Source organism: Lathamus discolor, chromosome 2 (assembly GCF_037157495.1).
Source record: "Lathamus discolor isolate bLatDis1 chromosome 2, bLatDis1.hap1, whole genome shotgun sequence".
In the NCBI taxonomy this organism is placed as follows: domain Eukaryota; kingdom Metazoa; phylum Chordata; class Aves; order Psittaciformes; family Psittacidae; genus Lathamus; species Lathamus discolor.
The window spans coordinates 118,300,392-118,323,695 of NC_088885.1; the positions used below are offsets into that span (position 1 = coordinate 118,300,392).

Here is a 23,304-nt window from a genome sequence, read left to right on the forward strand (position 1 = left end):
CATTTCATTTTTCTTTTGAGAATCATTTCATGCATTCTCAATGGCATTTTAATTCCTTATGCTATAGATAAAGAGTGTTTAATAGTCTGTGCAAAGTATGCTGTTGAACTGTCAGTTCTCCAAACTTGTTTTGATATCCTGATGGAAGAAGTGCTGTCTTGTTGGGATTAGTCTCAAAACCGATTTTGTCCCCTGCCCACTACAGAACTGATTTTGCAATGTACTCAAGTAAGAGCCGTTGCTCAGTAGGGCTCTCCAAACTGATGTTATGCATAAACTGAAGTGTGTTCTTGAGTCATGCCTGTCGTTTAGTGTAACTGTCATTCTCTTTCCTCTGAGTGGGAATGAAGCAAGTGGCAAAACTTCATGGTAAATGCCAAAGTACTGCAGTTCTGTACAACCCTGATCTTCACTTGAGCTTAATCTGATTGGGAATGACAGGTACCCTGGTATTTTGCCTGCCCATCTAAAGGTCCTTGTTACTATTGTGCCTCTCCTGGCCTCCCTATACATCATCAGAGAAAGATGAAAGCTTGCTTCTTTGATTGTGCTCCTGAGATAAAGAGAACATCAATGGCCTTTACATTTATCATGTAGGAAATTACATGCTTAAATAGATTTGGTTTTCATTCAGAAAGCAATGATCTTTCAACTAGATTTGTTGAGCTACATAGGTCTGTGAAAAAAGGAGTTTACGATGTATATAGGAAGTATGGCCACCTGAACGGTATACTGGTTTGGTTGGTTTTATTTTTTTTACCTTGCTATCTACGGGACATAAGTAAACATCATTGATCAAAAAAGATGAAAGGAATTGCACCCACTAGGGGATGAGGGAAGCTATTCTATGTTCTGTAGCACAGCTTGGTGGGCTCAGGAGGACAGCTTTTGAAACAAATATGATACTTTTATATGAATTGCCAAATTCCTCGGGTTTATCTGGAACAGAATGTCCTTAACTGTTTATGGTAGATAGGAGCTCACCTGTCATACACACACAGAAAATGAAAGTGGTGCTGAGATTATGGCTTTTTAATCTGAAAGAGGCAAATAAATGGAGAGAATTTTGGAAAAAAAAATTCTCAGACTTGCTTTGTTTACTGTGCACAGTTAAGTTACTGTCCTTTGTTTTTTTTTCCCCTTCAAGTTACTAAGGCAAACATATCTAACTTTATTTAGCTTTGTGCAGGTTAGAGATTTTTACCAGTCATTAATTTAAAACGATGACCACATTCTGAAGTAAAGGGACCTGCATAGATTTAGGATACTTGAAAAATTTTACCTCCCTCATATTGTTTAAGTACATACTAAATCATTTATCAATATAGACAAAGGGGGCAGATGGGAAGTGTCACCCTATACCACTGAGAGGAATTAATTTACAAATACTCAGACAAAAGAAAATGGAGCAGCACTTCCCGTCTTAAGTTTCTGTGTTGTCCAATCCATGTGAAATTAATGTGTCCTCAAAGTATCAGCACATGAATGCAGATGACTTTATAACTATGTGAAATACTACTAAAATCACAATGAAAAATGTTAGGGCTTCAAAATATCTGGAGGGTGGGGATATCTTTAAATGAGGCTGAAAAGACAATTAAAAAAATAGCTCTTTTCTACTTTTAAGCAAAGTAGTTTGAAAAGTTGGGTTTTTTTTCTACATAAATCCACATTAGGTATAAAAAAGAAAGATGCATTTCTAGACAGCTGTAAATTTTATTAATTGCATGTTTATTCTGTAGTGCAATCTGTTTTTCTTTTCAGCAAGATGCAATGTAATTCATAATATAACTACATGAAATGCCACTGATATGCTCAGAATTAATGAATTGGTCATTCCTGAATTCCTGATTAGAGCTCTCATAAGTAAACTCAAAATGAGTTCTCATTACAGAGTTTCCTTTTGTCATTTTATAATTTAAAGATGGATATTTGTTTTTAATTTCAAATTCCCTGTATGTTAAAACAACCAGGTTTTTTAATATGGAAAGAAAAAGAGAGGACTTCTGTGGCATTTTATCACTTCAGATGGAATGGGGAACCCACAGATCATCAGTGGGAAAAAATCTTTGGAGTGTGGCATGACAATGAATTTACTAATCCTCTCTTTTTTGTTTAATCAGGGTTAAATATAGATAAAGGAATTTCAGAGTAAATCACAGAATCACAGAATCCCAAGGGTTGGAAGGGACCTCAAAAGATCATCTAGTCCAACCCCCCTGCAAGAGCAGGGTAACCTACAGTACATCACACAGGAACTTGTCCAGGCGGGCCTTGAATATCTCCAGTGTAGGAGACTCCACAACCTCCCTGGGCAACCTGTTCCAGGGCTCTGTCACTCTTACAGTAAAGAAGTTCTTCCTGATGTTAACTTGGAACTTCCAGTTTACACCCATTGCCCCTTGTCCTATCACTGGATATCACTGAAAAAAGCCTAGCTCCATCATCCTGACACCCACCCTTTACATATTTGTGAACACTGATGAGGTCACCCCTCAGTCTCCTCCAAGCTAAAGAGACCCAGCTCCCTCAGCCTCTCCTCATAAGGGAGATGTTCCACTCCCTTAATCATCTTTGTGGCTCTGCGCTGGACTCTTTCAAGCAATTCCCTGTCCTTCTTGAACAGAGGGGCCCAGAACTGGACACAATATTCCAGATGCGGCCTCACCAAGGCTGAGTAGAGGGGGAGGAGAACCTCTCTTGACCTACTAACCACACCCTTTCTAATGCACCCTAAGATGCCATTTGCCTTCTTGGCCACAAGAGCACATTGCTGGCTCATGGTCATCCTCCTATCCACCAGGACCCCCAGGTCCCTTTCCCCTTCACTACTTTCCAGCAGGTCAACCCCCAACCTGTACTGGTACATGGGGTTGTTCTTCCCCAGATGCAAGACACTACACTTGCCCTTGTTGAATTTCATCAAGTTTCTCCCCGCCCAACTCTCCAGCCTGTCCAGGTCTCGCTGAATGGCAAAACAGCCTTCTGGTGTGTCAGCCACTCCTCCCAGTTTTGTGTCATCAGCAAACTTGCTGAGGGTGCACTCAGTTCCCTCATCCAGGTCATTGATGAAAATATTAAACAGCACCGGTCCCAGCACCGACCCCTGAGGAACTCCACTAGTCACAGACCTCCAGCTAGATTCTGCGCCATTGACCACAACTCTCTGCCTTCTTCCTTTCAACCAGTTCTTGATCCACCTCACTACTTGATCATCAAGCCCACACTTCCTTAGCTTATCTATGAGGATGCTGTGAGAGACAGTATCAGATGCCTTACTGAAATCAAGAAAAACCACATCTACCGCTCTACCATCATCCTTCCACCTAGTCACTTCCTCATAGCAGGCTATAAGGTTGGTCAAACATGACTTCCCCCTCATAAAACCATGTTGGCTGTTCTTAATGACCCCCTCATCCTTGATATGCCTAGAGATGGAGTCAAGAATAAGTTGTTCCATCACCTTTCCAGGGATGGAGGTAAGGCTGACCGGTCTATAATTACCCGGGTCCTCCTTCTTGCCCCTCTTAAAGACTGGTGTGACCTTTGCCATCCGCCAATCCTCAGGCACCTCGCCCGTTTCCCACGACTTACCAAAGATGATGGAGAGTGGCCTAGCAATGACCTCCGCCAGCTCCCTCAGCACCCGTGGGTGCATTCCATCCGGACCCATCGATTTACAGATGTCCAGATTGCATAGCTGATCCCTAACCCAATCCACATCTACCAAAGCAAACTCCTCCTTTGTCCTGACTCCTTCTGGGGCTATAGAAATCCGGGGCCCTCGGGGAGAGTCTGCAGGAGTAAAGACAGAGGCAAAGAAGGCATTCAGCACCTCTGCCTTCTTTATATCTGTCTCCAGGGCACCCACCTCGTTCAGCAGTGGGCCTATATTGCCTCTTGTGTTAGTTTTATTTGCTATGTACTTGAAGAAGCCCTTTCTATTGTCCTTAACCCGACTAGCAAGATTAAGTTCCAAGGAGGCCTTAGCTGTCCTAATTGCCTCCCTGCATCCTCTAACAACTGTCCTGTATTCCTCCCAAGTGGCCAGCCCCTCCTTCCATAATCCATAGATTCTCTTTTTCCACTTGAGTTTGCCCAGCAGCTCCTTGTTTAACCATGCTGGTCTCCTATATCCCTTACTTGATTTCCTACTCATTGGGACGCTCTGATCCCGAGCTTGGAAGAAGTGGTCCTTGAATGCTGACCAACTATCTTGAGCCCCTTTACCGCCTAATACCCTTTCCCATGAGACTTCCCTTAGCAGTTGATTGAAGAGGCCAAAGTTGGCCCTTCGGAAATCCAGAACTGTGGCTTTGCTAGGTATTCTATTCCTCCCACACAGGATCCTAAACTCCACTATCTCATGGTCACTGCAGCCAAGGCTGCCATTGACCATCACCACTTCGACCAAACCCTCCTTGTTGGCGAGTACTAAATCTAGCAGCGCTGCTCCCCTAGTTGGTATGTCCACCATTTGCATTATGAAGTTATCATCAATGCACTGGAGGAAGCTCCTAGACTGTGAATGATTGGCTGTGTGAGTCTTCTAGCAAATATCGGGGTCGTTAAAATCCCCCACGACGACTAAGGCATGTAGTCGCAAGGCTACTTCCAGTTGCCTGTAGAAAGCCTCATCAACTCCTTCTTCCTGATCAGGAGGTCTATAATAGACCCCCACAACTGTATCACCCGTGCCAGTCTGCCCCTTGATTCGTACCCACAGACATTCCACTTGCTCCTCATCCGACCCCGGACAGAACTCAATACGTTCTAGTTGCGCTCTCACATAAAGAGCAACTCCACCACCTCGCTTTGCTGACTTATCTTTCCTAAAAAGGACATAGCCATCCATGACCACATTCCAGTCATGTGAACTGTCCCACCATGTCTCTGTAATTGCCACTAGATCATAACCTTTAGCCCGCACACAGACTTCTAACTCCTCCTGTTTATTCCCCATGCTGTGTGCATTGGTGTACAGGCATTTCAGGGAGCCAGTCCTAGTACCCTTTTTCCCCTGCGGGACAGGATCTAAAAAACTATCCTTTCCCACAAGTGAAACAAGAGATTGATAGTCCTCCTTAGCCCGCCATCCTTCAATCCCTAGCATGTTCCTCTTGGGCTTGTCCCCAGCAAGCCCAGTTAAATCCCCTCCCCCCTTCATATCTAGTTTAATGCCCTGTCAATAAGCCCTGCTAACTCCTGCCCCAACACCCTTTTTCCTCTCTGGGACTGGTGTATCCCACCTGCCACCAGCAAACCAGGTGTCTCATACAGCAGCCCATGATTGAAAAACCCAAAACCCTGCCTTTGGCACCAGTCACATAGCCATTTCAAAAATGTAGTCTTGACAGATCTGAATCACACACTGACAAAATGTAGTACATCCATATGTGTACATATAGTACATAGGAACATCAGACCACATAACACTAAACTGATTTAATTATGTACCATAGAAGGGTTAAAGTTCCCTTGGAAGGAGGCTATTTCTAATACAATTTTCAATGATAACTACACTAAACTGCTTGTGTATGGGTTTTTTATGTTTCTTTTTTTTTTTTTTTCCCCTAGGCTGTACTTTGGAGGTACAAGTTTTCCCAGCTCAAGGGTTCTTCAGATGATGGGAAGAGCAAAATCAAATTTTTGTTCCAAAACCAAGATACTAAACAAATTGAAGCAAAGGTAAAAATAATGTATTGTGAGTTTTGTACATTAAAAGCAGTTATCAAAGCATCTAGGGGAATGCAGTAGTAAATTCAACTTAATTACTTAGTTTACTAATTACTAAATCAAAGCAAACTTGATGAATACAAAGAAGACTAAAGAAATTCCAGGAAAAGAAAGCTGAACCAATTGCTTGGATTTTTGCTAGTTGAAAGTCTTTTGAAAGGTGTAATTACATTAAAAAATTATAAAACCCAGAACTTGCTATGTATGCATTTAGGCACATTTACCGACTCTCCTCTTTATCATTTTGACAAAGCTGGCTGAGAATTTGACCCTATTTTTCACTCTATATTTTTATCATGAAGAAATGGTGCAAAATATATCCTCAAGTCAACCTAGGGACAAAACCCAGCAAAGATCTAAAATCTGCTTTTATTTCACAGGAGAAAAAAAAAGTGTGGATTAAACACATACTCCCTTACAAGACTGAAGCTTTATGTCTGTGTCTAATTGAAAGTCAGTAAAGTTGTAATTTCAGTTGTGCTTTTGTTGCAAGAGCTAATTCATGAAAACAGTAACCCTGAGAGGCTTAGTTCATAGAATCATAGAATAGTTAGGGTTGGAAAGGACCTCAAGATCATCCAGTTCCAACCCCCTACCATGTGCAGGGACACCTCACACTAAACCATGCCACACAAGGCTCTCTCCAACCTGGCCTTGAAAATCGCCAGAGATGGAGCATTCACAACTTCCCTGGACATCCCGTTCCAGTACCTCACCACCCTTACAGTAAAGAACTTCCTTATATACAACCTAAACTTTCCCTGTTTAAGTTTCAACCCATTCCCCTTGTCTTATCACTACAGTCCCTAATGAAGAGTCCCTCTCCAGCATCTTTGTAGGCCCCCTTCAGGTACTGGAAGGCTGCTATGAGGTCTCCACACAGCCTTCTCTTCTCCAGGCTGAACAGCCCCAACTTTCTCAGCCTATCTTCATACAGGAGGTGCTCCAGTCCCCTGATCATCCTCGTGGCCATCCTCTGCACTTGTTCCAGCAGTTCCACGTCCTTTTTATGTTGAGGACACCAGAACTGCACACAATACTCCAGATGAGGTCTCACAAGAGCAGAGTAGAGGGGCAGGATCACCTCCTTTGACCTGCTGGTCACGCTCCTTTTGATGCAGCCCAGGATGCGGTTGGCTTTCTGGGCTGCGAGCGCACACTGCCGGCTCATGTTCATTTTCTCATCGACCAGCACCCCCAAGTCCTTCTCTGCAGGGCCGCTCTGAATCTCTTCTCTGCCCAATCTGTAGCTGTGCCTGGGATTGCTCTGACCCAGGTGTAGGACCTTGCACTTGTCGTGGTTGAACTTCATAAGGTTGGCATCAGCCCACCTCACAAGCGTGTCAAGGTCCCACTGGATGGCATCCCTTCCCTCCAGCGTATCAACCGAACCACACAGCTTGGTGTCACTGGCAAACTTGCTGAGGGCGCACTCAATCCCACTGTCCATGTCAGTGACAAAGATGTTGAACAAGACCGGTCCCAACACCGATCCCTGAGGGACACCGCTTGTTACTGGTCTCCAGCCAAACATTGAGCCATTGACCACAACCCTTTGCATGTGACCATCCAGCCAGTTCTTTATCCATCGAGTGGTCCATCCATCAAATTGATATCTCTCCAATTTAGAGAGAAGGATGTCATGTGGGACAGTGTCAAACACTTTGCACAAGTCCAGGTAGACGGCGTCAGCTGCTCTACCCTTGTCCATCAGTTCTGTAGTCCCATTATAGAAGGCCACCAAATTGGTCCGGCAGGATTTCCCCTTAGTGAAGCCATGCTGGCTGTCACCAAGCACCTTGTTGTTTTTCATGTGCCTTAGCATGCCTTCCAGGAGAATGTGCTCCAAGATTTTACCAGGCACAGAGGTGAGACTGACTGGTCTGTAATTCCCCGGGTCTTCCATTTTCCCCTTCTTGAAAATGGGGGTTATATTTCCCTTTTTCCAGTTGTCAGGAACTTCACCTGACTGCCATGATTTTTCAAATATGATGGCCAGTGGCTTAGCAACTTCATTCGCCAGCTCCTTCAGGACCCGCAGATGGATTCCATCAGGTCCCATGGACTTGTGCACGTTCAGATTTTTAAGATGGTCTCGAACCAGATCCTCTCCTACAGTGGGCCCAAGGTCTTCATTCTCACAGTCCCTGCGTCTGCCTTCCAAGACTTGGGTGGTGTGGTCAGAGCCTTTGGCAGTGAAGACCGAGGCAAAGAAGTCATTCAGAACCTCAGCCTTCTCTAAATACAGGGTAGCCACCTCTCCTGATAGCTTCCAGAGACGGCCTACATTGTCACTAGTCTGTGCTTTATTTGCTGCGAACCTATAGAATCCCTTCCTGTTATCCTTAACATCCCTAGCCAAGTTTAATTCTATTTATTTATTCTATGTAGTTTGATTTATGTCTTTTGAGAATAGGGCATTTACATTCCCAGTGTGTGTGAGGAAAAGTGATCTCCCAAGTTATTTGAAAACTAGAACTGCCTTAGAGTTTGTATCAAAAGTCTTTTAGACTAGGGTCCCAATTTTTATATTAATCTAAAGACTAGTTTTTTGGCCATCTTTAAGCCTTGCTTTTGAAGCATCTGCTATGCCATTTTTCCTGATCATGTCAGAGAGAAAATTGCAGAATGAATGTGGTAGCTATGTGGTTCCATGAGCCAAAAGGAAATTAGTAAATAAGTTGCTGGCAAAAAGGGCTAAATATGTACAGCATGATAGAGTATGTAATAAGAAAAAAGGCATTGTGTCTGAGGCAGTTGTGAGTTTGAATGCAAATAGCTGCATTAAGCTCTTTATTATAAACACAGTCTTTCACGTTGATCAATTTAGAAATAAAAAAATTTACTTTTCTTTCATTTCCTTGATGATCAGAGAATACCAGTTATATCATGATCAGAAAAAGGTAATGTTGTCTTTGGAAGGTGCTACAGCATTTATAGTGAGCACTTTATCCATTCCAATTTGTTCATATATGAATATGTTGCTTAGTCTAAGAAATACAAATACCTTTGGCTATAAAATGAATGTCATGCTTGGGTCATATTTTTCAACTTTGGTTAGTTTAAAATTCTATGGATTGGCCCATTCAGTATCCTTTAAGCCTTTCTTGTATTTAAAGCACTATTCAGCATCAGAAAAGGTGTAACAATCTAGACTCTATTTTTTGGACTCTAGTAGCATTACAGAGTTAGAGGTATAACTATTTGCAGAACTCTTGAGTCATTAGGATATGTTAATCAGATTTGCAGAAATGCTTGTAATGCCAGATTTCATGCATACGGTATGCAGGCTACATTTGGAATCAGATGATGGGAATTCTGTAAAACATCTGTTAAAGGTTGTGATGAATATTCATGGACACAGTTATCATCACCTGTTAAATTCATCTCTGTGCTTCAAATGGCCTGGGGACTGACTGCTGTAAGGGGAAATACAGTGTAGCATTTTCTTTACATAAAGATAATTTTTGCCAGTTCCGTTACGCAGGGAATATCAGCATATAGTGAGATGAGAGCTCACAGCTGAGAAAGAAACCAAAACACTGAAAAGTTATTTCCCCAGCATATAAGGGCTCTTCCGTTCTGCATTCCCAAACAGGAATGTGGAAGCAGAGCATGGCAGGGAACACTGATACAGCTTAACAAAGTCACTGGAACAGAAGGTTCTTTTTTCCCTCCTCATGGTTAACACTAACCTACTCTGTGCCGAACCTGGTATGGTGTATGCATACCTGATCTGAGACTCCTTCTTGTCTTGCCTCCAAGATCTGTTTTCCTCCAGCTCCAAATTTCAGCTATAGTACTGACAGAATGTGTTAATGTATATAATGTGCTATAATTCAGTTACCCCCTGCAAACGTAAGGTGTTCTGGCATTTTTTGTTGTTTGGGGATATTTTTAAACAATTTTGCTTTTGTCATTGTCTGCAGTTTTCTGAGTATGAGCAGTGTGCCCAGGTGGCCAAGACCAATAACACCCTGGCTTGTATCAGAAATATTGTAGCCAGCAGGACTTGTGATCATCCCCCCCCTGCACTTGGCACTGGTGAGGCTGCAGCTGGAATGCTGTGTTCAGCTCTGGGCCCCCCACTGCAAGACAGACTCTGAGGGGCTGGAGCATATCCAGTGTCCAAAGAAGATCAGCAAAGCTGGTGAAGGGCCTGGAGCAGAAGTCTGATGAGAAGCAGCCAAGGGAACTGAGGTTGTTTAGTCTAGAGAAAAGGAGGCTCAGGGGAGACCTTACTGCTCTCTACAACTACCTGAAAGGAGGTTGTAGTGAGGTAGGTGGCCATCTGTTTTCCCAAGTAACAAGAGGAAATTACTTCAAGTTACATTGGGGAGGTTTAGATTGGATATTAGGAAAAAAATCTTCACCAAAAGAGTTGTCAAGCACTGGGAGAGGCTGCCTAGTGAAGTGGTGGTGTCGCCATCCCTGAACGTGATGGGGACACATAGATGTGGCACTTAGACTTGGTAGTGCTAGGTTAACAGTTGGACTTGATGATCTTAAAGGTCTTTTCCAAATGAAATAATTCTATGATTCTACATAATTCTTTCCTGTACAAATATGAATTATCAAAATCCGAATGCTTCCTGTCTTCTTTCATTTACAATGCTGTGCATCTCATGCCATCCCAGTAGTGTTGATATGGCATGTTGTATTCGTGTGATAATATCCTTTAGCTTTAAAACATTTATTATCTAGAGAATTAAGAGTATCAGAGTGCTTAGATATTGAATATTGATCCAAAAGTTATTATTCTGGAAAACCATTCAGATTTGTATGTGGACATTGCTTGAAAAAACAAACAAACAAAACCAAACCAAAACAAAACAAAAAACCAAAAAGGTTATGGAACAGCATTTTAGATTTTAGCCTTTCTGTCTTCACAATTATGCAGCAGCTACTCCATATTCTGGTGGAATATACAGAGATATCACTGTTAATTTTAGAATATAGGAAAAATACTTTATGAGAACAAATGCAGAACCACGTTCATTCGTCAGTCAGCTTCTTTTTTGTTTTTGAGAAACACACTTGCCACCAGAGTTTAGCTAATGTTTATATAATGCTGTCAACATTTTTACAGCATGTTTCATGCCTGACTTAGCAAGACTCAAAATGGCATGCTCTGAGACACACAGCATGTGCTATGGATTTGGTTACAGTTTAACCGGGCATACTTCTTTTCCACTTGGAAATAATTTAAGATATTTAAATGTTTGCATTATTCTGTCATTGTTAAAAATACTGCTTTTTACTAGAGACTTTGTACTGATGCTTCTGTTTGGCTTCTCTGTAAATAATAGCATGTTACTATAAATATATATAATGTAGTGTAAAAGAAGTGTCTCCTCATAGATTTAAGCACTTCCAGTCTGAAAAATCTGAACAGTAATTACCATAGGTCACACCAGTTGGTCCATGGCAGGGTGTCTGGGTGCAAAGACTTAACTTTGAAGGTCTCTGAGGCAAAGTCTGTGTGGTTTCCGAGAAGAAAATCACTTAGGGGCAACATTAATCACCGATACCCCTCAGACAATCCAATCTGTAGGTTATTTCCCAGCTGTCACTCAGCAGGAAATATTGCACAAGTTTGCACAGTCAGACAGAATTTTTCTGATTAAGAGCTACAAAATAGAGCTGTTGGTTTGGCAGAATGTGGAACCTACATGTCTCCATTGTTCTTACTGAACTGTTGGGTTGAAAAAACAAGGACAGAAAGGCAAAGCTTTCTCCTTGTCTATAAGACACAAAGGGATTCACTTAGACACCTTCCTGTCTAGTTACCTATTTCCCTATTTGTTTAGCTACAGTTTAATGATGCAATAATATCTTTCCAGTATCACAGCAGCTTCCAGATGCTAACACAATCTTAAAAATGTAATAAACTCAGAGTCCTTTGCTGTTCTGTTTCACCTGGCTAACTATTGGATCACTGCAATGGAAGCTGCTTTATATTTTTCTGAGAAATATGAACAGTATTTTAAATGTGTGACAGATCCTGTTTCTTTATATATATATGCTTCCAAACATAGGAGTATGTCATATATATAAAAATCAGTATCAGTGCTGTTTTTCTTATTACATGCAATTTCCATTTGAATTTTCTAAGTAAATAAACACACCAGTTAGTAATTTCTGTGAACTAGGAGTTGCTGTGCCTTGTAAAACATATATATAACTCAAAAGCTATACTTTGGTCTCTGTTTTCACCTTTCTGAACTTGCAGGACTTTTACACATCTCAACAGTTTCGACAGGAAAACTCAGGCAAGGTCACACAGTTGTCCTGCATCAGGTTAGCTTTTGTTCAGAAATTAGCTGAACTCCTAAGCTGAGTGTTACAAAACTGAAATGAATTAAAAAATCAGCACATCAAGATGAAGATCCAGTCAATTTTCTTTGCCTATACGAATATGGAGAATTGAAGGGGGCAGAAATAAAGTATTAGCAAAGGAAGAAGTGTAACTTCAAGGATTTATCATTAATACTTATTAATTAATACTACCTTAATAGTAATTAATGTCAGTTAATTCATACTTGAAATTATCTTGTATGGAAGTCTAATCTAAAATAAGACAAATAGCCTAAATTACTGCTGTTGTGAAGGAAACGTCCACTTTCAGGTGTTGCCAGGTGTCTTAATAGATGCTTGCACCATTTTCTAGACTGACATTTCCGCTTATTTCAAGTATATTCTCTAAAATAAATTTTAATTTAATTGAAAGTTTTGTTGCATGTGTCATTACCCTAGATGATTACTTTCATGTATCAGTGTCTTCTGGTGAAAGCATTTTTCCCCAAGTCCTGCACAATTACAGCACATCAGTTCCTGCATTGTCTAACATTAGCTAGCGTATAGACATCAATGTTTTAATGAGAAAATATCACCCTTTTGTGGACAATTTATGTTAGGTATGGACATAAAAATGTAATATGATAAGCATTAAGAATTAAGGAGACTGACAGATTAGAAACCATAAGAAGATGTACACAGTTCATCTGCTTTTCTGAAAGTGATCCATTGTATAGAACTACTTACTCAATTGTTATTCAGTAGCTTATTTTAAATGTACTTCAAGTTTAGAATATCATCTTTAAATGGGTTTTAAGTGCACCTCCTTAGGATTTTTACAGAGGTATTTCTCAATTGCAGTGACTGCATTCTGAGTTCAGATTTCTGACCTGGGTAGGTTTGTGTGATTCAGTTTTTAGTTTGTACGTGTTCATGTCCCTCTTGTGTTGTTCACAGTACTCCAGTTGGAGTCTCAAGAAAGCGGAGTAGAGGGAGAATCACCTCCTTTAACCTGCTGGCCTTGCTCCCTTTGATGCAGCCCAGCATACAATTGGCTGTCTGGGCTGCAAATGCACAGTGCTGACTGATGTCAAGCTTTTCAACCAATACCAAATCCTTCTCCTCAGGGCTGCTCTCAATCCATTCTCCACCCAGTCTGTGCTTGACCTTGCGCTTGGCCTTGCTGAATTTCGTGAGGTTTGCTTTGGCCCAAGCCTGTCAAGGTTCCTCTTGATGTCATCTCTTCCCTCCAGTGTGTTGACCGCATCGCACAGCTTGGTGTCATTGGGAACCTAATCTGAATTTGGTGTGCAATACACGGAATCCTGCCTAGAAGAAAGTGTATTGAGACAAGAGGATAAACAGATGACAAAGTATATACAGAAACAACCAGGGGTGGTTAAGCACGCACAAAAGCTTGTGGGTTCCCCTCCATTTGTAGAGTAGACCCAAGGGCAGCTGTTCCAGCAGAGGTGAGGGGATGTTTCATCTGTTAGCAGCTCTACATGAAGTCTTATCTGTACATAAAGCTTTCTTGTGATTAGGCTAATCTGCCAGAAAAGTCTTGTTCCTGATAGATCTTGTTCCCGTCAATCAGGCTCCTGTGAATTGAACTACAGCTGTTAATCAGTCCTGTATGTGCTCACCACGTGCCAGTCAGCCTACTGTACTTCACATTGACTGAATTTCGAGTTAAATATGCATGCCTACATTGAAATGGGAATAATGTTTCAGGGCAAATAGTAATCCATTATTTGATGATTTCTCAGAGTTCATCTTTGCAGTCGAAGTAATTTCTGCACTGTGTTACTAACAGTAATCCAGTGGGACATTCAGAGGCTGTTCTGTTGCCTCACTTGTTTTTCTTGAAGGTCCATTGAGCACTGCATCTTTCCAATGTGTTGCTGCTGCAGAAACACCTGTGATAACTCTTGGTAATTATTGTTCTAATGCACTGTGAAAATTCAGTGTCCAATAGGTATAATTATTATAGTAAGAACTCTCAGCTAATAGGGTTACCTAATTGACTCAAACAATTCTCAAACTGTAATATTTAATAGGCTTATCCTGTTGAGACGTAGGGGGAAATGCAGTCTTTCTACATGTAACACTTGGAATTGATACTATGAATGTTTCACTTTTCCACTAAATATTTATTCTCTCATCTTCAGCTTCATTTTTATAAAGAAGGGTAATATTATATTAATTAAAAACTGCTAACTGAAAAGTAATTTAATTTTAATGACTGATAGTTCTTATTGTGAAATAGCTTCTATAATTCTTTGTTTCTTCATTTTGGATTTCCATTATATTCCTATTTATGATAAATTTTCTTATTTTGAAATTTAAGGAACTAAATAAAACTTTGGCATAGTGATAAAATTGCCCTTCTTCCAGTGTTTGAAAATCAGAAAGTCTCTAAACAGATTTTTTTTTTAAATGGGCACAGATGGCAGGTTTGTGAAACTTGGCATAAACTTTATCTTCTTTACTGAGAATTGGTAGTTAAGGGATTTTAAAGAATCTCATGGGACGTTTAAAGAAGACATTTTTAAAGAAGCTCATGGAAAGCTCATTTCTGAGCATGTCCGAAGGACATCTGCTTATTTTGCAAGAGAGCTGAGCAAAGCTCTACCCATTCAGTACATTACTGGACACTCTGTACCTGCAGCTGTCTGCTTTCAGGCAGTTGTGAACATCTCTGTGAATTACATGAAGCAATATCTCCCTGGAAATCTCAAGAGGCAGAAAATCGCAGGTTAATGTCATCTGGAGAGATTTAGCTATTTTTTTGTTGAATTTACAACATTATCAATATTCTTTAAATAAAAAAAAAAGTAAAACCCTGAGCTCTTTACAGCCTGGAAGCAGCAATGCTGGACAGAAAGACAAATAGAATATACCACAGATATCTATTACTGTCTTCATCTTAAAGTGAAGGAATCCATATAGGCAGTGAATGAAAGTAGAAAGATGGCAACTCTGCACTACCAACCTTACACTTAAATGCAAATACTTCAGTATTTGCTTTCAAATAAACCAGATATTTATTGGTTAAATGCCAACTCCAAAAAAAAATCATGGTGAAGACAAATAACCTAAAAAAGACTGATCAGTTTGACTGACTGTAAAGTCAATTAAACACAAAGGAGCAAATTAATATATGTTAAATATATATATATATATTATTTATGTCCTCTAAATGTGGTGTCTGAAAGGGTCCCACCTAGTCTAATCACATGCTTTGGTGCTTTAGAGATGTAGATTAAAGTAGAAAAAGAAGCAATTGTCTAGTATTGCTAATAAATTTAAAACATGGAGTCTGTTCCTTTTATCAGTCCAGTTACATGTTACTGTTGAGAGGGTTACTTCTCAGTGAAAACAGATCACTATACATGAATAGCACTGTGTGAACACAGCACTTTTTGAAAACTTGTCTTTTTTTGAGGGGGAGGGAGCATAGGTAAGGTAGTACCTACCAGTGTGAAGTGACATGATGACATGATGTGGAACTCGACATTATTGGTCTTTGTGGGTACATTGCATATACAGTAGCAATCCAGAGATGTGTAGATTTATGGTGCAGTCCAATTTTTATCTAAATTAACCTGCAAAAGTGCCAGATTTGCATTAACCTGAGGGAAAACAAATAAGTAGCATCACTTTCCTTCCCCTTTAGCTGGTAGGATCGCCTATCTCTATGGAAGCCCTTCTTAACTTAGAAATTCGTCCATGTTAACTTCCAAACAATTACTTACTGAATGGGGATTGCTCAGTGTCCAAGCCCCTGTAATGGAGAACTGTCAGGCACATTAGGAGAATTACATTAAGCTATTAAAATCATTGCTCTTTGAATACTGGTTCATTCCTGGGTATATGTTTGTGAGGTGTTCTTTCTTTTTTTTCATGATTAATCTTTTTGTTTTCACTTCCAGGAGCTGGAATTTTCCAACCTGTTTGCAGTTCTTCACTGTATCCACTCATTCTTTGCAGCCAAAGTGGCTTGTTTGGACCCATTGTATGTAGGCAGTCAAGCCACAGCTTCTGCTGCTCCCACAACTTCTGGTACTGGCAAATTAAAGTATACTACTTGACTTCTTACATGACAGCACTGCCACTTAACAACAAGATATAACAATGTATATTCATAAGATGTAGACCTTTGGTGAACCATGTACATGGAAACCAATCCTGGAGGCAAGACATCTTGCAGCATCAGCAGATAAATGGTCATGTGGGATCATAGATCCATCTCTGTTCTGCAAGACATCAGTATATAACCCTAGTCGAAACCCCAGAATAGGACAGTTATGCTTTTAGTATGATCTATTTGTACTTACATAGTGCTTTAAGCAACACTGGAAACAAAGGAATAAATGATGAAATGAAGCACTTCGGTATTTAATAAAATTTTCAAATTGCTGTAATAATACACAAATAGAATTGTCATTTTCCTGGTTTCAGATGTTTTTTATGACAATATACTAAACTCTGAGTATGAACTTAATACCCTATCATTATAAATGACGTAAGAGCAAGCAACAAGCATATAGTACATGGTGACAAGGAGATAAGCATGAAAAGGCATTTATGTAAGTATCTCCTCAAACAAGAAAGCACTTTAAGCACTGTTGTAAATCCATATTTGTGTCCATACATGGAGTCATGCTACTTTTTTCTGTTTTGTACTTTTAGTCTTAACAGTATCAGCAACAAAGATACAGCCATATTGGAGTGATAGATTAAAAAACGAGTAAGCCAAGCCACAAAAAGCAAAATACCTTTCCACAAGTAAGTCCCTCTTCTTCAAGTAAAAATAATGTGATAAGAATTCAATTTGAATAACAAAGTAAGTGCAAGTGTGTAAAATATCATGTCTGCTATTTACTTCCTCCTTTTTTTTTTTTTGTCAAGAATGAAATTCTGTAAATCTTGTAGTCTTTGTTCACAATAATTAACTATTGAATTTGTTTCAGAGACAATCCATCTGATACATGTTTCCATGTTTAACCTTGTTTTCACATCATAAGTAGAACCTCTGATCCCCTCAGACTGTCAACGAAAGAGATACTCTACATTACGCTTGAAAAATGAGTCCACCCTTTGAATGTTTTATTTTTTATGTATTGTTAGTAAAAGACAGGAATAAACTAAAAAACCTGTAAAGAACAGGTGACAGTGCATAATGTTACGTCACTCTGGACCAGACCACTTACCAGTTCCAGAATATCATTTAATGATGAAATCTGACAGAGTTGATAAATTTTTATTAGTAACATTATTTAAATATAATTTTGCAAAATAATTTTATTTTGTGCTATTACACACATAAGTGAAGATGGAAAAATGGTGGGAGAATGTGTGGGATATAGCTGAAGCAATGGAAAAGGTGATGTATTTCTTTTGCCAGACATGATATGAGAACCTAAAAAACTGCAAGAGGAACCATTAGTGCAGCTACAGTACGTGCATAAATATGCATAACATTTTAAATAATACTTGGTGGGGTTTCTGTTTATTATATTGAAATCAAAACTTTTTTTCCTTTTTTTCTTCTCCCCCACACACCTTAGATTTGTTGTAAAAGCACATAGAAGGAAAGGGTTATGAGCACCATCTGCCTTGCTTAACAGAAAGGCTAATTCTGTCACATCTCTTTCTATGTAATAAGGTAATTAAAACTTCAAAAGTGAAGCCAGAAAATAGCCTTTTCAAAATTGGAACAATTAAAAATGCAAGGCAGGGACAAAAGATGAATGAACTGTAGGGGAAAATCGTATTTCCTTTGCTTTGCTTTGCATTAGAAGTACTTGGATTTATGTGTGTGAGAGTATCCTTGCCTTGAAGTATGGCTACTAGTTCCAAATGATCTGAAATTATATTTTCTGGGGACTCTCTTTATCACTTTCAAATGGCCTTCACCGCACGCTTGCTTCTTACTAGTAAACCTCTAAGGGTTACACATTTATTTTCCGTGCTAAATACAGTGGAAGGATGCCGTAATACAGCTATCAAATGCTTTAAGAGTCAAAACCACAACATTTTCATACTCATCATTGTGTCTTTGTTTATATGAATTGTCCCTAATTGAGGGGGTCACATCCTGGTCTCTGAATGACGCATGAAACTACCATGGCTGTCCATCAGATCTTGAGTTTTCTCCGAAATACGAACCCCAGATATATTGAATCCAAAGCTATGGCAGTCTGAGGGGTTAAACAATGGTAACTCAGGCACTAACATTGTCAAGAAAGTATGTACTAGAAACACAAATTTTGACAGAGCGCTGACAACACTGAAAACAGAACCCAATACCTGTTAATGACAGTAGTTCTTCTCTGTGCTCCCAAATCATCTCCTTCCTTTCCTTGCATTGCTGTGGCATTTAGCTATCAGAGTGTTGGCATGTGCTGACACTTCAGTAAATGCTGTGCTTGTAAGAACAGAATCTAGAACTAATCAGCTGTCAGCTGAATGTTTTTCTTTCAACTGTTGATGTTCCTTCCGTGCACAGTTGTACCACTGAAAGTGAGAGTTCTTAAGGGACATTTCTTAACATGCTTAAATTAACATAACATTTACCCATACCAGTATTTATGTCATTCCAGATTGCTGCACATTAAGGGATTCTGTGATATGAAAGACTCTTCCTCTCATTTCTAAAAAAAATGCTTCTTCTGCAGAACTGAGCTAATGACATGAGCTTTTGGGACTTCACCAGGGTATCCTAAAGATCTCTGTCAAGTACTCTGTAGAACTGCTGTATTCATCAGTGAGACTTTTGTAACTGGGCATTAAATACACCACATGTAAAGTACAAACTGTACTGTAAATTGATTTTGGTTTCCTAAATCCCTGTATTTCAAGGAGCTAAATTGGTGAGGCTTTATCAACATTTTTGTTTTCAAGAAAATAAAAGTAATGTTGTGAGAATGCAAAACACAATAGGCTTGACTGCAGGTCAGCATTGGTTTGTAAATGCAGGAGGGATTTGTGAGCTGACTTCACAGAATATTCAGAGGTGACTCTGCATCCAGGCTTGCCCTTTAAGAGGAATTTGGTCATAAATTCAGTCCAAAGAGGAAAAATTTTAGACTCTGCATTATAACTAATCCTGAAATAGCAAAATGTAATTTACAAATTTATTAAATGAGTGTATTTTTCATTTAAAGACCTCCAGGAGATTCCCATTTAAACCATAATGAACTTAATATGTGTATGTCAAAATCCAGGCTTTATGTTGCAGTCTCTCATTTCATACATAATGCATATTGAATAGAGGTATTCTGTAAGTCAAGAACCCAGTGAAAAAGAAACCCCACAATTATAATGAGCTACTAGCTTTTGTTAAAAATCTAAGCAATTAAGAAAAAAATATTTCACAAACTCAGAAACCCAACCAACCCATATCGTAAAACATGATTTGTCCTCTTTATGTCATGATATTCTTAAATAAGTTTAATAAAAACAAGTCTTTATAGTACTGTGCCTACTGAAGTGATGTCATATAGTATACCAAAAATATGTACTCTTAAGTATAACTTAAGATAACTTGATTTGTTTTATCATGGAAATTTTAGATGATCTGACCTTCATAGAACTCACAATATGCTAAATTATGGTGTTAACATCATTTTATTATGAAAGTGTTACCGATTTGAATACATTATTCTGGATTTCATCACTGAATGAATACTTTTCGTTTCTTATATCTGTTTAAAAATACAGTTCTCAATTTCCAAAAGAGCTTTGCATACCAGTAGCATGAAGGCACCTTTGAAATAAAAATTAGCATATTTTTAGATGTTGGTCATTTTATTTTGTTAAGTGCAGCAAGAAGTTTGTGGAGACAAACTAGTTGTAAGAAGTGGGTTATTTTTTAAAACCAATAATTTGAAGTTTTGTCTATTCAAACTAGAATTCATAAGAATGCAAACCAATAATATATAGTACCAATGTGCTTTGAGATGACAACGGGAAATATTATTTTCCAAATTAGTCCTTGATTCCAAAAAATATATTTATTTACTTTGTGCTTGTAGACTTTATCAGAATATTTCAAAGTGGGCAGTTAAACACAAGTCAGTAGTTGTCAATACTGCAGCCTGTTATGTTAAATGTGATTTTTGTTTGTTCAATGCCTTAAGATGTTTCTTACACCAAACAAAATGTTAAAAAGGCTAAAGATCTTGTGAATGTACAGTTTCCACCCTTAGAAATTCAGCAGCTTTGCTACATATTGTCCCAGTACCCTCAAATATTCCCTATGCCAAAAGTAAAGACCAGTTTTTGTTCTACTTGGTAAATAAATACCAGGGAACCTTTTGGAAAATGTGATTTTATTAATATTAAACACTAATCCTTTCATTGCACTTTCCATTTCCTTATAGGCTCTGGTCTCTGAAAAAGTTTATTGTCTGAAAAAAGTTAAGCTGATTTTAAAATGTTCAACCTCAGGCAATTATGAGTCCATACCTTGGACTCACCTGTTCTGTGTGATGGGGAGCATAAGAGACTCACTGAAGCTCCTGAAATTTAAGTACCTGTCTTAGATGCCTAAGGCAGGACTTGAGGCTCTCAAAAGGGAAGTGCAAGGCAAAAATGTAGCTTAGGATCTCTGAGGGTGCATGCATGTGTCTCTCTCTAAGGAGCTAACGGTGCTTCTACGTGCTTCATTTTGTCAGGAATGTACTTTTGAAGCCAGGCTCCTGCCTGCTGCCACTCACTGTGCTATTCTTTGTATCGCAGAGCAGTCTTTAAGCATGTGAACTGGGTTTTTAGGATGAAACTAGACGACCATCACACCTATAGAAGTTCCATGTCCTGATGTGTTTTCAGGCCATGTAGGCCACCTGTTCGAGTCCAGAGAAAAAAACCCTCTGACATGCAAACAGCGAAGGTGCCAGTTTCTAGTGCCAGCTGTTTCTCTCTCCTCAGTGGCTGCTGCTGGTGCACTGTGGGTGCTTGAAAGACCCTAGAAACCTGAGCACCACTGTGTAGCCTGCCAGAGCTTAGTGCCTGAAGGGGGATGCTGCAGCAAGAGGAAAGTGAAGCTGAAGAAGGCTGGTGGGTGTCCAGGCCAGGTTATTCTCCATCACCTTCTTTCCCTCACTACACCAGGACAGTAATGACGGTCAGCAGGCCACCCCATGCTAGTTAGCCCTCTCCCTGTTGCATATTTCCCCCTGTTTACCACAAATACATGCCTGAATATTTGCTCTGAGGTCCCAAGCATAATTCCATGTCCCCTCACCCCCTTTGCTCAGACAGACAGCAAAACTCTGCTCTCGGCTATGTGACAGACTCTCTAAACCTCTTAAACAGCCAGAGGACAGTACTAAGGATTATGGCAAGGGCATCCATGTACCAGTAAGAGTGCTTCAATGTGTGACTAACATTCAGGTTAAAGCAAATAAAGTCATATCTGAGCTTAAGTGCTTTCCTCACCTGGAGGGTTCTTAAGTGCAATTTTAATGCTTTCCTGGAATATCTCTACTTGCTTGGCTGCATTTTCAGGAAGTTTAGCAGAAACAGCAGTTCATATTCTGTTAGAATCACAGAGAAAAGCATAGGAATACTGGAGCTAAATTTCTGTTTGGATTCTGTATATTATTACAGTACATTGCGTAGCCTGTTAAAATACATTGAAAAATGTAAAACCTAGTCAGTTTTCACCATGGCATACATGCCTTCCATATTCAACAACTTTCTCCACAAGAATCCCAACTATATATTACAGAAACTCTTGTATTATTCAGTATATACTAATATATAATGCATAGTGTGTATGTGCGTATGTGTGTGTGTGTGTATGTATATATTAGTATATACTAATGGAAGATACTCAGTATATATTAATGAAAGCTACGTATTAGGCACAAGTATAAAACAGAAGCATAAATCCATGAAGCTTTACATTTAAAAACTGAATCTTATAATACTATAAAGAAAAATATGTATATTAGTTAAAGAAATGGCTATTTTTGCAGGATATGCACAATCTGGATATACCATAATAAACCGATAAACATTAATCAATTTACTATTTCGTACCTCCAGAAGCTTTGATTTTTAAATTAGTCTTATCCCTTTAGCATATTTGCAAAATATGTCATAAGTTTTAATTTGTTATGGATACAAATAACTGAAAAATGTAATAGAAAGTGCTATATATTTTATAATTATTAAAATTTAAAAAATATTCAAATTATTTATTTCATTTTTAGTTATGGTTTTGTGGTTGTTTGTAATATGTATTTGTGGCAAGCATAAGTCACCTAGTTGTTTAAGCTCATTAATGTACCACTAATAAAATGCTATCTTCTGTTTTGGTTTTGTTATGCTTCTTTTTGTAATGGAACATAACAGAAAAAAATAGAAAATAAATACTTTTTTAAGTAACCTTTTGCATTCAGTCATACAGTGTATGAGTTTTATATTATTGACAGCCAAGTCCATTGAAAGCCAGGTCTGAGAGATCAAGAAAATAATTGAAGAACCTGGGATGGTAAAGTTATTTCCCAACACTGTGTTCAACTGTTATTTAATAGAAATTATGATGATTACTTTCTTCTATGATCATTTCCACAAGGCATGTCACCCACTGAATATCAACTAGGATTTTGGAAATATCCGCCTCTTTGCTGGCTCGGAAGCTCACCTGCAACCGGATTATTGTACCGCACGAGTACCAGATTAATTTCTCACTGACACTTAATTGCTTACGGTTGCTCAGAGTGAACTTGGTCCTGATATTGCAGTGTTTGAGGGTATTTAGGGGTACATCTTTGCAATCAAATAAGAATCAAATGGTATTACAACTATTAGAACAAAACCAACTTATTTTATCTTTTTGCCTCACTGAGGGAAGAGATGCTAGAAGATATGCTGTAAATCAAAAGATAAATTTAACTTGTTACTAGAAGAAATATGGGGGAAAAAAAACTGATTTCAGAAAGAGCCAATGAACTTCAGAACATTTACACTTGCATCACTGGTATGGTAAAAAGGAAATACTGCTTGGCCCAAGTGATTATGGTTACAGTTATGTACAGTCTGGAGATGACTTAAAACTCAAGAGGCCATACACAGAGATTTATTATTTTTCCTAAAGCACACAGCATAGAAGCAGTAGCATCTGGAAGAAAGTATGTGTCAGGACCGCCTGGTTTGGCCTTGCAGAATTGTGATACACTAGTGGTTTACCTGATGTCTATTTTTCCGGGCTACTTAACGTGCAACCTGAACCTTTTTCAGACATTTTTGCTGTGG

The 23,304-nt window shown here is 39.1% G+C and overlaps 1 protein-coding gene across 7 annotated transcripts in view; it reads left to right on the forward strand.

The window, feature by feature from the left end:
* The window catches only part of SNTG1 (syntrophin gamma 1), a 331,430-nt gene extending 308,996 nt beyond the window's left edge, over nucleotides 1-22,434 (forward strand). For 5 of the 7 annotated variants that reach the window (XM_065668239.1, XM_065668244.1, XM_065668242.1 and 2 more), the window contains 2 exons: nucleotides 5,578-5,688; nucleotides 15,969-22,434. In XM_065668239.1, the coding sequence (XP_065524311.1) occupies nucleotides 5,578-5,688; nucleotides 15,969-16,127 (270 nt within the window). In that variant the 3' untranslated portion in view covers nucleotides 16,128-22,434. The remainder of the gene's footprint in view (nucleotides 1-5,577; nucleotides 5,689-15,968) is intronic. The other 2 variants (XR_010610185.1, XM_065668243.1) reach the window with 2 other exon arrangements.
* The last annotated feature ends 870 nt before the right edge of the window (nucleotides 22,435-23,304 follow it).